The sequence below is a fragment of the Nematolebias whitei genome, chromosome 8, assembly GCF_014905685.2.
Source record: "Nematolebias whitei isolate Nwh7 chromosome 8, NemWhi1, whole genome shotgun sequence".
Classification (NCBI taxonomy): Eukaryota; Metazoa; Chordata; class Actinopteri; order Cyprinodontiformes; family Rivulidae; genus Nematolebias; species Nematolebias whitei.
The window spans coordinates 30,146,656-30,160,300 of NC_056505.1; the positions used below are offsets into that span (position 1 = coordinate 30,146,656).

The window sequence follows — 13,645 nt, forward strand, 5'->3', positions numbered from 1 at the left end:
AAGTCTGGTTGTTTTGTTTCTTAATTTATTTAAGGAGAATTGGAATAAATGGCATTACTGAAAATCTATAGAGGGTTTTTTAACAACAAGGTTTATTGGATTTGTGAAATGGTCAATATATACAAAATGTTTTTACACTATTTAACAGAATCAATAAGAAGAATTTAATTCTATCTGAAGTAAGTCACTAAAAATGAACAACAAACGTGAAAAACAAAGTGATTAAATTCACTGATAGATGCTCAAAAATTGAAAGATGAAACAGCAGCAGACATTTTCAAGACAGTATTACTAAATAAATCAAAGCCTCCACTCACCAGCTCTACCCTGGGTCCCAGTCCCTCCAGTATCCTGTGAGCTTCTTCTGCCTTTTTCTGGTGAAAAAAAGACAAACAGAAGAAGTACATTGGCTGTCTGCCTGCACCTCAGCCATCACCACGGCAACGCCGTGAACATGCTCACTTGATCACCAGGGCTACACCACAGCTTTGCTGGATAGGTAGATGGCTGGATGCATGGATGGATGAATGAAAGGATGGATGTACTGACTAGTATTAGATCTTTGAACTCAAGCTGGGCCATAACTCCTTGCCTCAGCTTCCTCTGCCCTCTTCCCAGAAAAAAAAAAAAAAAAGATTACTCACCTCCCCTTAGCAGAAAGAGGTTAGAGAGAAAGAGCAGGCATGCAGGAAAGCAAGTGGGAGTACAGCCAGAAGCAGGAGAGAAAGAGTGAATAAAAACAGTAGGTGGCTGAAATGGAAGAGGTATAAAGCAGGAATAGAGAAGATTGAGCAGTAAGCCCTATCTGTGTCTGTGGAGGACATGCGCTGAGATTTAACTCCACCAAACAAACTTGCAAGAAGCTTCCCAGCCTACTCTGAATATTATCAAAGTGTTCCTTTCTTCACTCCCCATTTCATGTATCAAACAGATCCTGCTTGGTGACACGCCACGTGCACTGGTAATTCCCTTTTTAGTACATATTCCCTCAGTACTTGGTGGAAACCAGCCCTGACTTATAAACTCGGTGTATGCAGTGAATTTGTAAAGGCGATAACAGAGAAACGTCTGAGCACATTTGTGTCAGCCTCTCTTACTCCTCTCCCATTGTGTCATCAATACTCACAGCAAAAAAGAAATGGACCGACTGCTTTTTATTGTCCTAAAGTTTATATAACTGATTTTAAACCTACAAATAGCTGCTGTGTGGAGTTTAATTTACTACTTTACAACCACTAAGGAAAGTAAAAAAAAAAAAAAAAAATTAAAGTGCCATGTGCATTTTTACCTAAAACTAAAGAGAAAAGAAGGAATGATACTTTACATTTGCTCAACATGCATGAATGCAAATATAGCTCCATGTTGCTTCCTCATCAGTGAGTAGGTGTAACAGGCTGCAGAGTATTGCCTCAGAGAGCGCTCTCACTACAGAGACACTTAATGAGCAGCAATTATTAAAAGCAGACTTTCATCCTCTGAGAGCCGGAAGCCTCAGGGACCCCCCTTCATTTCCTAGTTGTGATACTTTGAAAGCTAATTTGAAAAAAACATTTTAAAAAACAAATCAATACAAATGCCTAATACTGATTTCAAAACTCTGGCGATACGTCTTTACTAGAAACAATCAAAATGACAAATTCAGATATAAAGAGGCGATGACACATGAGGGTATCTTTACATAAAAGTGATTAATAAAGTGTTGATGGTTTGATAAGCATCAACCACTATAATATCGAGAGGAGGTGCTGACTCGGATATTTCAATCATGCACCCCCTGTGGTTGCAAACAAATTGACTACTGTGGCACCACAAAACCAGTTTAAATAATGACAACACATACCAAACTTGTGAAAATGGCCCTGCAGTTGTCTTGGACACATCAATCACAAAATTAGCATTAGACTATATAAAGTAAACAGGTAAAATAAACAGAGGCCAATTGGAATAAACAAAATGCAGGGCCATTTTACACATGTTCTGTAAAAAGTTGTTTCTTCTAGTGTTTACGTCTGAGACAACTATATTCCAAGTATGAGAGGATTGGACATGAGCCAAGCCGTCTCTAGGGTTTGACGATGTTTGTCTCTATAAATGTGGCTGCAGCCTTGTCTGAAGGAGCCGGTGACTCTGAGCCCACAGGGGACAGATGACAGTGTAGACATCAGCTCAAAATGGAGGGCTGAGGCCGAAGTAATTATAGCCACGTACTTAAACACATACACAACATACAAATAGAGAAACAAGAGAAATTCTAGACAGTAGTGTACATCAAATTACTTGGGTCAACAATAAAAATCCATAAAGGTCATAATCACAACGTTAAAACACTTTTTTTAAACGAGTGATTACGTAAACAGGAGTGTGAGACGAAAAGGGAAGTGGCTTGAGAGGCAGCGAGAGCGAGGTTGGATAGCTGTGGGCCAGAGTGTTTCAAGTCAGAGAAATGTGGTACAGAGGTTAGACTACTGACTTGTGAGTCACTCTTTAACTTGTACCATCAGCAGCGTCCTGCTGTTCTACAGAGGAGCTGTGATTAAGCTGTGTACGACAGGGAGTCATGCGTACCTGTGTAAACAGGTTTTTGAGTATTCGTGTTAGAGTGAATGTCATGATTCCTTAAATTCTTGGAGAGTTGGCTTTTTAGTCATTGAAACTTGATCACTGTGGAACTGCCTTGATATCACCATAAAAATTCTAAAGCAATGTATACGTTTAAAAAGATGATTAAGTTAAAATTGTTGGGAAAGTATGGTGCCATGTAAAGGATGCCTGACATTCTTTGTTTTCACTTTGGAGATTGTCATTTCAGATTGGAGATAGTTATTCTATTTTTATTTTTAAAGGGGCAGACATTGTAATAATGTTCTTCTTCTTTCTGCACCCTTTTCATTCAATGTTTTTTTTTCTTTTAAATGAATGAATAAATGAATCATAGTGAACGTGTGTTTGTCACTGTTCAGGTTGTACTCTGGGTTTCTTCTTCTGTGTACAGTAAAGTTTTAATGTCACTTGAAGTTTTACTTAAAATGATTAAAAGCTCCATGGAGTCTGAATACGAGATATGAAACAATCAAGGGGTTTTCCAAGTGTTAAATGTCAATTCTATAAAAATAAAAGCTGTGCTTCTAACCACTAGGGGGGCTAAGAGCACTGAGAATCACACCTATGTGCCCTAATGGAGTTTTTTCTGCACACTTCTTAAAAGTCACTGTTAATGAAGCAGAAGCAGGACAAACACTTTATAAGTGCTTTATGTAACCTCTGAGTTGTTCTGTTAATCTTTTTATAGTAGGAGCATCAATGCAATATTTGTTGAAAAGATGAGAATTATTCAGCATATAGGCGAGTCCCCTTCTTGTGGTCACATTTTTGAGAGCATACATGTACGATTCATCGTGCCTGCTATGAAGACCTTTGGTAAAAAGGGCTTTCAGGCAAAACTTAAAAATAAAAGCCCTATCTGTTTATCTATTTGCAGTATAGTGAAATAATTTGAAAGTGTGACAGTGAATATATTGCACAATTGATGAAGTGAAACCAGATTTCATGTCAGGGTATTTGGGTGAAAGGGCTGTGACACAGATCGAGCATGCCTGTTGCCGTATGCGTCTTCCACTGACCCGGTTTTCATCGTAGATGATCTGCACCAGGCTGCGATGTTTGGCCTCACTGGGTGGTGGTGAAATTGGCCTCTCAGGCTCATGGGGCTTTGCAGCTTCCTCTTCCAGTTGTTGCTGTAATGCACAAAGACAAAAATTAAAACTTCATTAGTGACTAGACTAGGGACAAAAGACAACTGGTGACCTTAAATTAAAATTAAAATAAATTTTGCTTTGTTGTATTAGCTGTAAGTGGTAGAGAGAAGCAGACAGGCCGCTGAGGGCAAGTGTCAGAGGGTCAGTGCAGAGAGCTGATATGTATAGAAGTCAGCCCTCCTGCTCGACTCCTGACAGGGTTCAGAAAGAAGAAAAAGTGGCCTCAAGAGGACTCACAAAAGCGCAGAGCCGGATGGATTATCTCGTGCCTAGATAGCCCAGGATAAACATATGGTCAGGCAAACACAGACATTCCCATGCTGGACCCTCCCCCCATCCCTTTTAAAACCCACCACCTCAGAGTAAAATAAAATTAACCAGCCACCATGAACTTGGATGACATACTGGTTGTAACTTAAACTCCAAGTCCTGCCCTTTCACTTGCTCTTCCAGAACTCTTTAAAAATGTTTTATCATAGCATTTAATTAGTCCAGATGTTTTATTGCTTCACTAGAGCCAGACTGTAAAAATATCTATAAAAATATAGTGTATATTGAAGAAGGCTGAAAAAGGGATCTTGATTTATTTCTAAAAGCAGCAACGTTTTATGTTAATGACTGGTAAAGTTGGAACACAATCAGTTTTAAACCAAATCTTCACTTAAAAAAAGAAAACTGGTTTCTTGATTTCAAGTGTTTTTACACTGATGCCAGCTTGCTTTGTGAATGAAAGGGTTTTTTGTGTTTTTTACTGGCTTAAACCTGGATTTCTGGAAACAATAAATTCTTCAGCGCATATTTAAAGGGCTGATCTTGACCTAATGTACCCATTTATTAAACGGAACTACCGGTACTATTCTGCATAAGTGTAAGCACTTTGTGTGCACTGTGGACAAAGCAAGGATGTTAGGATAACTTTAACGTGTGGATTCTGTGAATAAGCTTTGTACACAAAGTAGCATAACTTACAGTTTTCTTAAAGTCTAAGGTATGTTCTAAACAAAATTTTACTTAACTGTGCTCACAAAGTATATGTGATGAACAGTGGGTATACAGTATTCCCTCTTTTATCACAGGGGATCAGTACCCTGAAGCCCCGCGATATGTGAAAAACTGTGAAGTAGGAATAGTAGTACAAGTAGTAAGTAGTAGTTTATTTTATTATTTATATAGATATATATTCAAGTGTTTTAAACACTTCCCACACTCTTGCAATATTCTAAACAATGTTTCTAAACTCTAAACGCTCTAAGAGCACAGGATGTCAGGATTTCAGCTCCCTGCCTCCTCTGCTCTTTGCCACCTGCAAGCGCTCTTGGCCACGCCCACTTCTCCACTCTGCAGGAGAACAGCTGATCAACTGCAGCAGGAAGTTTATCCTGCAGCAGGAAGTTTATCCTGCAGCAGGAAGGGCTGCACAAAGATGCAGGAGGTGCTAAATAATTTAAAATAATTGATTTTAAATAAAAAAAATTCCATGCCGATCTTGCGGCCCATCCATCAATAAGCCAATTGTGTGTCATGTGACATGTCCAATCTTATTTTGAAAAACCACGATAGAGCGAGTTCGCAATAAACGAACTGCAAAGTAGCGAGGGGCTACTGTAATATAATTCCATCTTTGTACAAAACATCAGCATAAAAAAAGATATTCACAGCCAGTTTTTTTGATGCCTCAAATTGTGCCTTGTCTAGGACAAGATGTGAGAGATCTTTTTTTAATACAGACTCTCCTCGTGTTTTTCTTCCCTTTTCTCATCTAAGCAAAAATATTATTCTGAACAAGAATAAGAGGGCTGCGCTTTTACAGTAGCAGCTTTGTTAGCAGCTTCGTGCACTCTGCCCATCTTTCGGACGACTGTACGTACATGTTCTCGTTGTATCTCGGTGCAATGATAATAAAGCTTATTCTGATTCAGAGTGTGCACAGTTCTCACAGCCTTAAATTTGTGATCAAAATCCTTGTTTAACTTTAATCAGACCTTTACATGCAGGGCTTCTTTGTGACCATTTTATTTTGTGAAGACAGATATATTTTTAATATTTAATGTATAAAGTTTGTCTTGCAAAGATTGTTGTTACCGCCTGCCTTTAATTTGTGGTGATATTCATTTATTATACTTCCAATCCCACAGCTAACCGTGGAACTAACAAGAGGCGCCACACAAAACAACGCAGGCACATAACTTTGACGAGATCATCTTTAATTGTTAAGTATCAGAACAGCAAACATCTTGTTTTTTAGTGCTTTCAACAATAATAAAAGCACCAGTCACTGGAGCTGCAGCTCACAGCCACTCTGCAGACAGTTGCCTGAGAGCACGATGCAGTTACTTATCTGAATTATGCGGCTCCTTGCTCAGCTTTGTTTTGTCTATTCTCCCCACAGCTTGTGCAACGTTTTCCCCAGGGTTTGCTTTTTTCCTCATTTCTCTTCTTCTTTAAGTGCACACAAATTAGTTGTAAAGTCCCATCTTGCAGGTTTTCAGGATGGCTCCTTTTAATAATCTACTTAGAACATAAAAGCTGTCTTGACTTCAAATGTCTTAGACCGTAAGGGGTGTTCTGTACATTTAAAGAATTATCAACCATTGCTTTGATGGTAGTTGGCTCATATGTCTAAAAATGGCACCTTACAAACACATCAAGGATTAGACATAGATTTTTAAAAGAGGAAATTTAAATATTACAGAGATTCATCTATATCTGAACTTTCAACTTTTGATGTATTTGATGTTTTGATAAACAGTGTAATAGGCAGTAAATTGATGAGCAAGTATTTTGCATCGATAACAGCAACCTTGTCCACACAATTCCTTCACTAAACATGGTATGCAGTCAGCTGTGGCCGAGCTGGCAGGGAGACGGCTGGTTTTGCAGTAACAATCCTCCACCATAATTCTGCTCCCTTGGGGAAGCTGTTATTTATAGCCTCATATATTTTTAACTGACTTTTCTACTAAAAAAAAAGGCTGATGTCTGGAGGGAAAAAAAGGATGCAGAACCCCGAAAGAGAAAATGCACATCATCGCTGGACACTGAACAGCAAATAGCTACAAACATGAATGCAGAGATTTTAAGGAAGCAACAGTCTATTTAAGGTGTTCTTTGATCTGATGCCAACTTATGCCTGCCAGGGAAAGCCACACTGAATAAACAACATAATTAAGAAAAAAATAAATAAATAAATCCACACTGTTCCAGACTTTCCCAACAGAGAACTTCACTCTCAGACTGCAAGTTTACTTGTGGTTCCTAGAGTTTCCAAAAGCAGAATGGGGATGGCAGAATGGTTTTCAGGCTCCTCTCTTGTGGAACCAACTTCCAGTTTCTGTCTGTGAGGCTGATGCATTGTCCAGTTTTAAGATTAGGCTCAAGTCTTGCCTTTTTGATCAATCCTATAGTTAGGTAAGCTTGGGTTTCCTGAGTTATTCTTTAGTTATGCTGTTATAAGCTTAGACTGCTGGAGGACAAATGGACAACATTTCCTCACTCTGCTGCTGTCTTTACTTCGACCTGTTTGTATTTGTCATTGTTTACATCCTTAACCTGTGGATTATTTGTCTTTCTTCCTATAGAAAATACACCTGGACCTGCCATTCTGTGTTTGTTTGTCTCTCCTTCCTGTCCTCTCAACCAGCTGGTCAAAGCAGATGGTCACTTGTCCTGAGCCTGGTTCTGCTGGAGGTTTCTTCCTGTTAAAAGGGAGTTTTTCCTTTCCACTGTTGCCTTTGTGCTTGCTCAGGATGGGAGACTGTGGCAAAGTGACGACTGAACAGTCTGCTAGTTTCCTTAGATAACTTTTACTAATTGGCTTTTGTTTAAATGTATGTGGATGTTTTTGCACAGTGCCCTGAGACAACTTGACTTGGCGATATATAAATAAACTGAACTGGATTGAATTGAAACAAACAAATAAGCAAATAAACACACACAAAAAAAAACAACACTCTACAAAGATCCCTATACAGACATCACCAAACATGAACATAATCATATTCCTTTCCTAAACCTGGTCAAAGTGTGTGTAAAACGCACATAAGGGACAATTTTCTGCTCAAGTAAAATTTTTCATTTGACAAAATAAAAAGACAAAAAGTTGAGTTGTGTGGCAGGTTTATATTCATTCATAACCATTTAAAATTGGGTTCTTTTCTTTGATTACGACTGATCAATTCATAATAAGTACAAACCTGTTTTTTGCGAAGTTTGGAGATCTGCTGCTCCACCATACTGATCTCCCTGTCAACACGTTCCATATTCTGAACCAGCTCCTCTTTGGAGAAGCCAGCTGGAACCAAATCCAAATCGGTGTCCATCTGGACCGGACTCACAGGAGAGATGGGCTCCAGCTTCCCAATGGCACTTCCACGCTCCTGCAGAAACACAACAGAGACAAAAGAGACTTAGCAAAATCAAATATTTTAACTTAATAATTCATTTTAAAGTAGAAGGACAGACGTTGAAAAATGAAGAGGAATCTGAAGCATAAACCGTCCAAAAAAGTAAATAAGTCTGTTTGTTAAAATGACTATACATGGCAGCACAGTCTTTTGATATCTGGGAAGAATACACTTACTGCTTTCTATTTCTCCTGGCTTGATGACAGCATCCTCGTCTACATGTGATTATAATGTGTAAGTTATTCCAGAAATAAACAAAATTCTCAAACAGCTTTTTCATCTCGTATCAGAAGGTAGCATGTAGTGATGAATTCCTCTGGATAATGACAACTATTGCAATGCCTTTGTGTCACTAGACCACAATAATGGCTACAAGGTCACAGCATGCTTTGAGAGCTTGCACACAATATCACTGGAATCTGCTCTACTTAACAGATTTACATAAAAAAATATATATGATACAAAAACCCAAGAGAATTTACTACATGTGAAGAAATAATTTCAGGACATCAACATGTCACCACATCATCGAGTAAATTGTGTTTGTTGAAACTCTTCTATTGTGCAATCCATCCATCCATTATCTTTACCCGCTTCTTCCTTTCCAGGTCACAGGGGTCACTGGTGCCCATATCCAGCAGTAAATGTGCGAGGCAGGGGACACCCTGGACAGGTCTCCAGTCCATCACAGGGACACATAGAGACAAACGAGACCAACAGCCATTCACTCTCTCACTCACACCTAGAGACAATTTAGAGTTACCAATCAGCCTAACATGCATGTTTTTGGTCTGTGGGGGGGAAACTGGAGTACCCAGAGAAAACCCACGCATGCACGGAGAGAACATGCAACCTCCACCCAGAAAGGTCTCTGGTCGGGATTCGATCTAGCAACCTTCTCGATGAGGCAGCAGCTCTACCAACTGAGCCACCGTGCTGCTTGTGAAAAGATAATGTGGAAATATTTGTGTTTACCTTTTTATACTTGAAGTTTATTGCTGACACATTTGGTGTTTCCATCTAATCTCTTATGTCATCTGATCTCCGTTGACACCAAAATAATGTCTACTAGTGTCAGAGTGGTTTACAAATGGCACCAGCATCCATTAGAGATTACACTGAGTGCTGTTAACTCCAGATGTAAAAGCAGGTCTGAACGTCAGAGTAATAAAGAAATTACTTCTTCAAAATCTCAAGCAAATGTAACAATGTATGTGATAGACACTTGAATTCTTTTGTTTCTGATTATGGATATGTCATTATTCCTACATTATGTTTTGAACATACAGAACCATTCTAGAGCCAAACCTCCATATATAACTGTGTGAGTGTGTGTTCTAGCTTGGGCTTTGTTCTGCGTTATTTTTAAATGTCTGAAATGAAGGTTATGTAAGTGGGCTAATCTGGACTAGGCAGGCAGCATTACAGCCTTGTAGATGTGCTGTGATTGAAAATGTCAGTGCTGGAGGATATCAAGGGGCTGTCCTAGATGAAGCAGCCTAAGGCTGCCAAAACCAGTGACTCACAAAAAATATCAACATAAAATATATATATAGGAAAGATGCTTCTAGGATGTTTTGACATGGTCTATTTTGACTTCCCTAAGTGCATCCCTTCTTGCCTTAGTTTGGCAAATGTGCAATGTCTGGGGGGGATAATTTATTAATGTTTTGTTATTCATATATGAACTAAAATCATATAGTTTGGCTGCAGAATTCCTCAGTTTTTACCAGAAGAAAAAAATTATAGTTAAAATGATCCACAATACAGAAACATGTCTTCTTGATACCACAATCTTGCTAGTCTTGTTTTCTACACGGTCTTCTGATCTTCGTTCCTTGACTATTATGACGCTTGAGACACTGTGTACATGGGTCATAAGATCAGTCAGATGTACCCAACAGCTGACTTGTTCCCACAAACGTTTAAAACACTTTGAACACTTCTAAAAAAGTTAAATCTGGTCCTCTGGACATTCAAAAAAAACGAAACAAAGCAAATCAACAAAAAAATGTAGAAACGTTTCGTCTCTCATCCGAGAGACTTCCTCAGTCTGAGGAGCTGTATTCAGCTCAGTCTCTTAAATAGCACCGTCTCAGAGTGGATCAACCAGTTGATCACATCCGTGATCAGCTGGTTTTGGTTGTCAGAAGCAAAACTGGTTGATCCACTCTGAGAAGGTGCTATTTAAGAGACTGAGCTGAATACAGCTCCTCAGACTGAGGAAGTCTCTCGGATGAGAGACGAAACGTTTCTACATTTTTTTGTTGATTTGCTTTGTTTTGGGTTTTTTTGAATGTCCAGAGGACCAGATTTAACTTTTTTAGATTTTTCTACCTGGATTATTGAGCATGCATCAGGATACTTTGAACACTTGTTGTCTGCACCTAATTTTGTTTAAAGTTTTGGCTTCACAGCTGCATTATTTCTAGAGAGCAATCTCTAAAAAAAAAATTTAAAAAAAGTTATTTTGTTTCTTCATGCTAATTTAATTTTAAATTTGGACATCAAACTAATTATTAGGAAGAATGCACCAAACCAATTAATTATACACAGAAACAGAGTTGGCTGAAGCATCATCAACAAAGATAAATCTAACTATTTGAAAGAAACTAATTTCAAAACAAAACTTCAATGCTGACAAAAGGTAATATTAAAAAAGCTCTAATCAAACCAGAGATTTTAGATGGGACTCTTCAAACGAAATCAACTAAAGATAGACTAAGGTTTGTCCTATTTTATCAAAATTAACATTGTTACAGCCTTGGAATTCATCATGATGCAAAAGACTATGTGGTACATTAAATAAAACTAGGGATGCACAATATTGGATTTTTGGCTGATTTCCGATAAGCAAATATGTTAAAACTTAATTGGCCGAAAACCAATAAGAATGCCGATATTTTTTCCTAGACCTACTTACAGAGACTACATAGCTTTCTCTGCTGTGGAATTAAAATACTACATTATTCTGCATGGTCTTTGTCAGTTTGGCCTGATACCAAATACAGATGCCAAAAACGGGGCTGAAAATGATGAAACACTTTAAATTGAATTATGTTTAATGTCAAATTTATTCATGACATTTACTCTCTCTAACACAATGACAACACTCGAACAGTCATACAAAAACAGCACCTTTTGTACATATGTATATATATATATATATATATATATATATATATATATATATAGGAATAGGAATGTGCAATATGGCATAAAATTCATATCACGATATGTATTGTGAAGGGTGGCGATAACGATATGTATCACAATATGTTTTTGGTATAAAACTTGCTAAAAAAAAAAAAGCATAGGATGTCCTTTTGCCATCATATATTTTGAACAAAGAAAATTCCACTACTAGGTCCAGAGAGTTTTTAAATAATAAACAAATCAAGTATTAGGCTTCTTTCTTGTAGTGCAAAACAGTGCAAAATATATCAAATGTAGTTTTAGCCATATGTTTTAAACAAAAGAATATGTTGTTAACTCTTAACAGTTTCCAGTCTTCTCACTTCAGAAATGAACAGCAACAGAGCAGCATTTTACACTGAAACACTTCACCTCCAACCCTCTAGTTGGCGTCTCCTTCTGCTTTAACGGAGAGCTGACACAAAATGAGTCTGTGGCTTTGACCAAAGGGTTTCGCAGTAAACAACACACAACACAGCGTTCTTTTCACAGATCAGAGAGCATGTTTCTTTAAAGCTGACCAACGCTTACTTTAACTTTCGATGGAAAAAAAAAACAACTTTTGACGGAAGACAGCGTTTTGTGCATGCGTCCGAATACGGCAACTCTACGGCAATCCGGCTGTAGTTAGCTTGTAGCTTCGCTACTTAGCTCTTGAAGAAAAGACTTTAAGGCCACTTGCGCACAGTTTTCAACTAAAAAAAGTAACGATTAAACTGACAACTCTGATTTTACATCAGACAGCATTACTGCGGTTAGCCGGTAGAAGACAGATCTCTATCGTAGGCTAAATTTCTATTGTTTCTACCGTGTACCGTTTATATCGCGCATTCCTAATATATATATATATATATATATATATATATATATATATATATATATAAAGAGCACCTTTTATATTGGTGAGTTATTTTGATGGAATGGCCGTTGTCCGATATTTAACTTTATCGCCAATACCGGCCGATACTGGCCAATACCGATACTATGCCGATAATATCGTGCATCCCTGTATAAAACAACTTTGGTTTAATGAGCACAATAATCATGTAGGATTAGCTAAACTCAAATTGTATTTTGTCCATTTTGCATGAAACACTATGTTAATCCTAGAATCTTTCCATAATACAAACAATACTTTACTCTGAGTAAACGTCTCCTTTAGACACTGCTGCTATTCTAAACTTTCTGTGTAGAAATAATTTCAATAGTTTGTGAAAATAATAGTTTACTTTTGTAAAGAAGAACAAGTACATTTAATTATTTTAAATAGGTTGTAACATTTACATTTCCAAACATTACCTCCTAGAATCTGTCTTTAATAAAACTGTTGCAACAGACTGTATTGATTTCAGCAAGTTCCCTAGCAAGTATGTGGTGGATTAAAAAAAAAATAAAAAAACAAGTGGGAAAAAAAAAAACTTACCTAACCTAAAAGTGAGAAAAAAATCAATAAATTTAATTGAGGTAAAATCAACACCTGAGGTCTTGTAACTGGCCAGATGCATGAAGCAAAAAGCTAACTGTTTGGGAATACTGTGTTAGCAGTTAGAAACTGTGAAAATGTTGTGCAGTAGTGTAAAGGAGTAATGAAAAATATTCCATTACAGGCTATACTGCATAAAAACAAATATGATAATGCTTTGAATACTTTCACTGAAAACTTTGCTAAAAAGATTATGCCTTGTGTTAATGCCGTAGTGAACAGCAGCACTAAGAAGTACCAGTAGATAGTTTTGTTTTGCGTGAACAATGTTCTTCTTGGGTCAAAGTGTGTTCCTCCTGGTGGCTTTACTGCTGTGTAGCAATATTATTTTTCATTGCAATGCCTACTGTTTAAAAGAGGAACTGGAATAAGTGTAGCTCAACTATGTTGACATCACATTTTCTTTTACCTTAAAAAACACACAATTACTTTCTACCATTAAATTGTTCATTTATAATTTAATGAATACTTTACAAGTGTCGAATGACAAATTTCATGTGAATCACGTCAGTCTAATCAAAATAAGAACAAGTCACTTTACATTTATTAACATCAGAACCTTTGATGATAGCACAGCACCTATCACGAGGAGGCTATAGATTGTAAGGTAACTCGCAAGTTGTTCACTGAATATAATAAAATGCAATGGTAAGAAATGTGTGTAATATTTCTAAGAACTGAAGGTAAAACAAATCTATTGCAAAAGATCTTTAAAATGACCTAAATTACATGAGCTAATAAAACACCATGACAAGTAACTCTAAACAGACAATGACACTGTATGATGAGATATGTATTTTTAGGAAATC

General features: G+C 37.4%; 1 protein-coding gene across 3 annotated transcripts in view; it reads right to left on the bottom strand.

The window, feature by feature from the left end:
* Window positions 1-13,645, bottom strand: part of ncor2 (nuclear receptor corepressor 2) — an 83,374-nt gene that overhangs the window by 54,934 nt on the left and 14,795 nt on the right. For all 3 annotated transcript variants that reach the window (XM_037681175.1, XM_037681174.1, XM_037681173.1), the window contains exons 4-6: window positions 7,949-8,131; window positions 3,621-3,734; window positions 318-374 (exon numbers count right to left, since the gene is read on the bottom strand). In XM_037681175.1, the coding sequence (XP_037537103.1) occupies window positions 318-374; window positions 3,621-3,734; window positions 7,949-8,131 (354 nt within the window). The remainder of the gene's footprint in view (window positions 1-317; window positions 375-3,620; window positions 3,735-7,948; window positions 8,132-13,645) is intronic.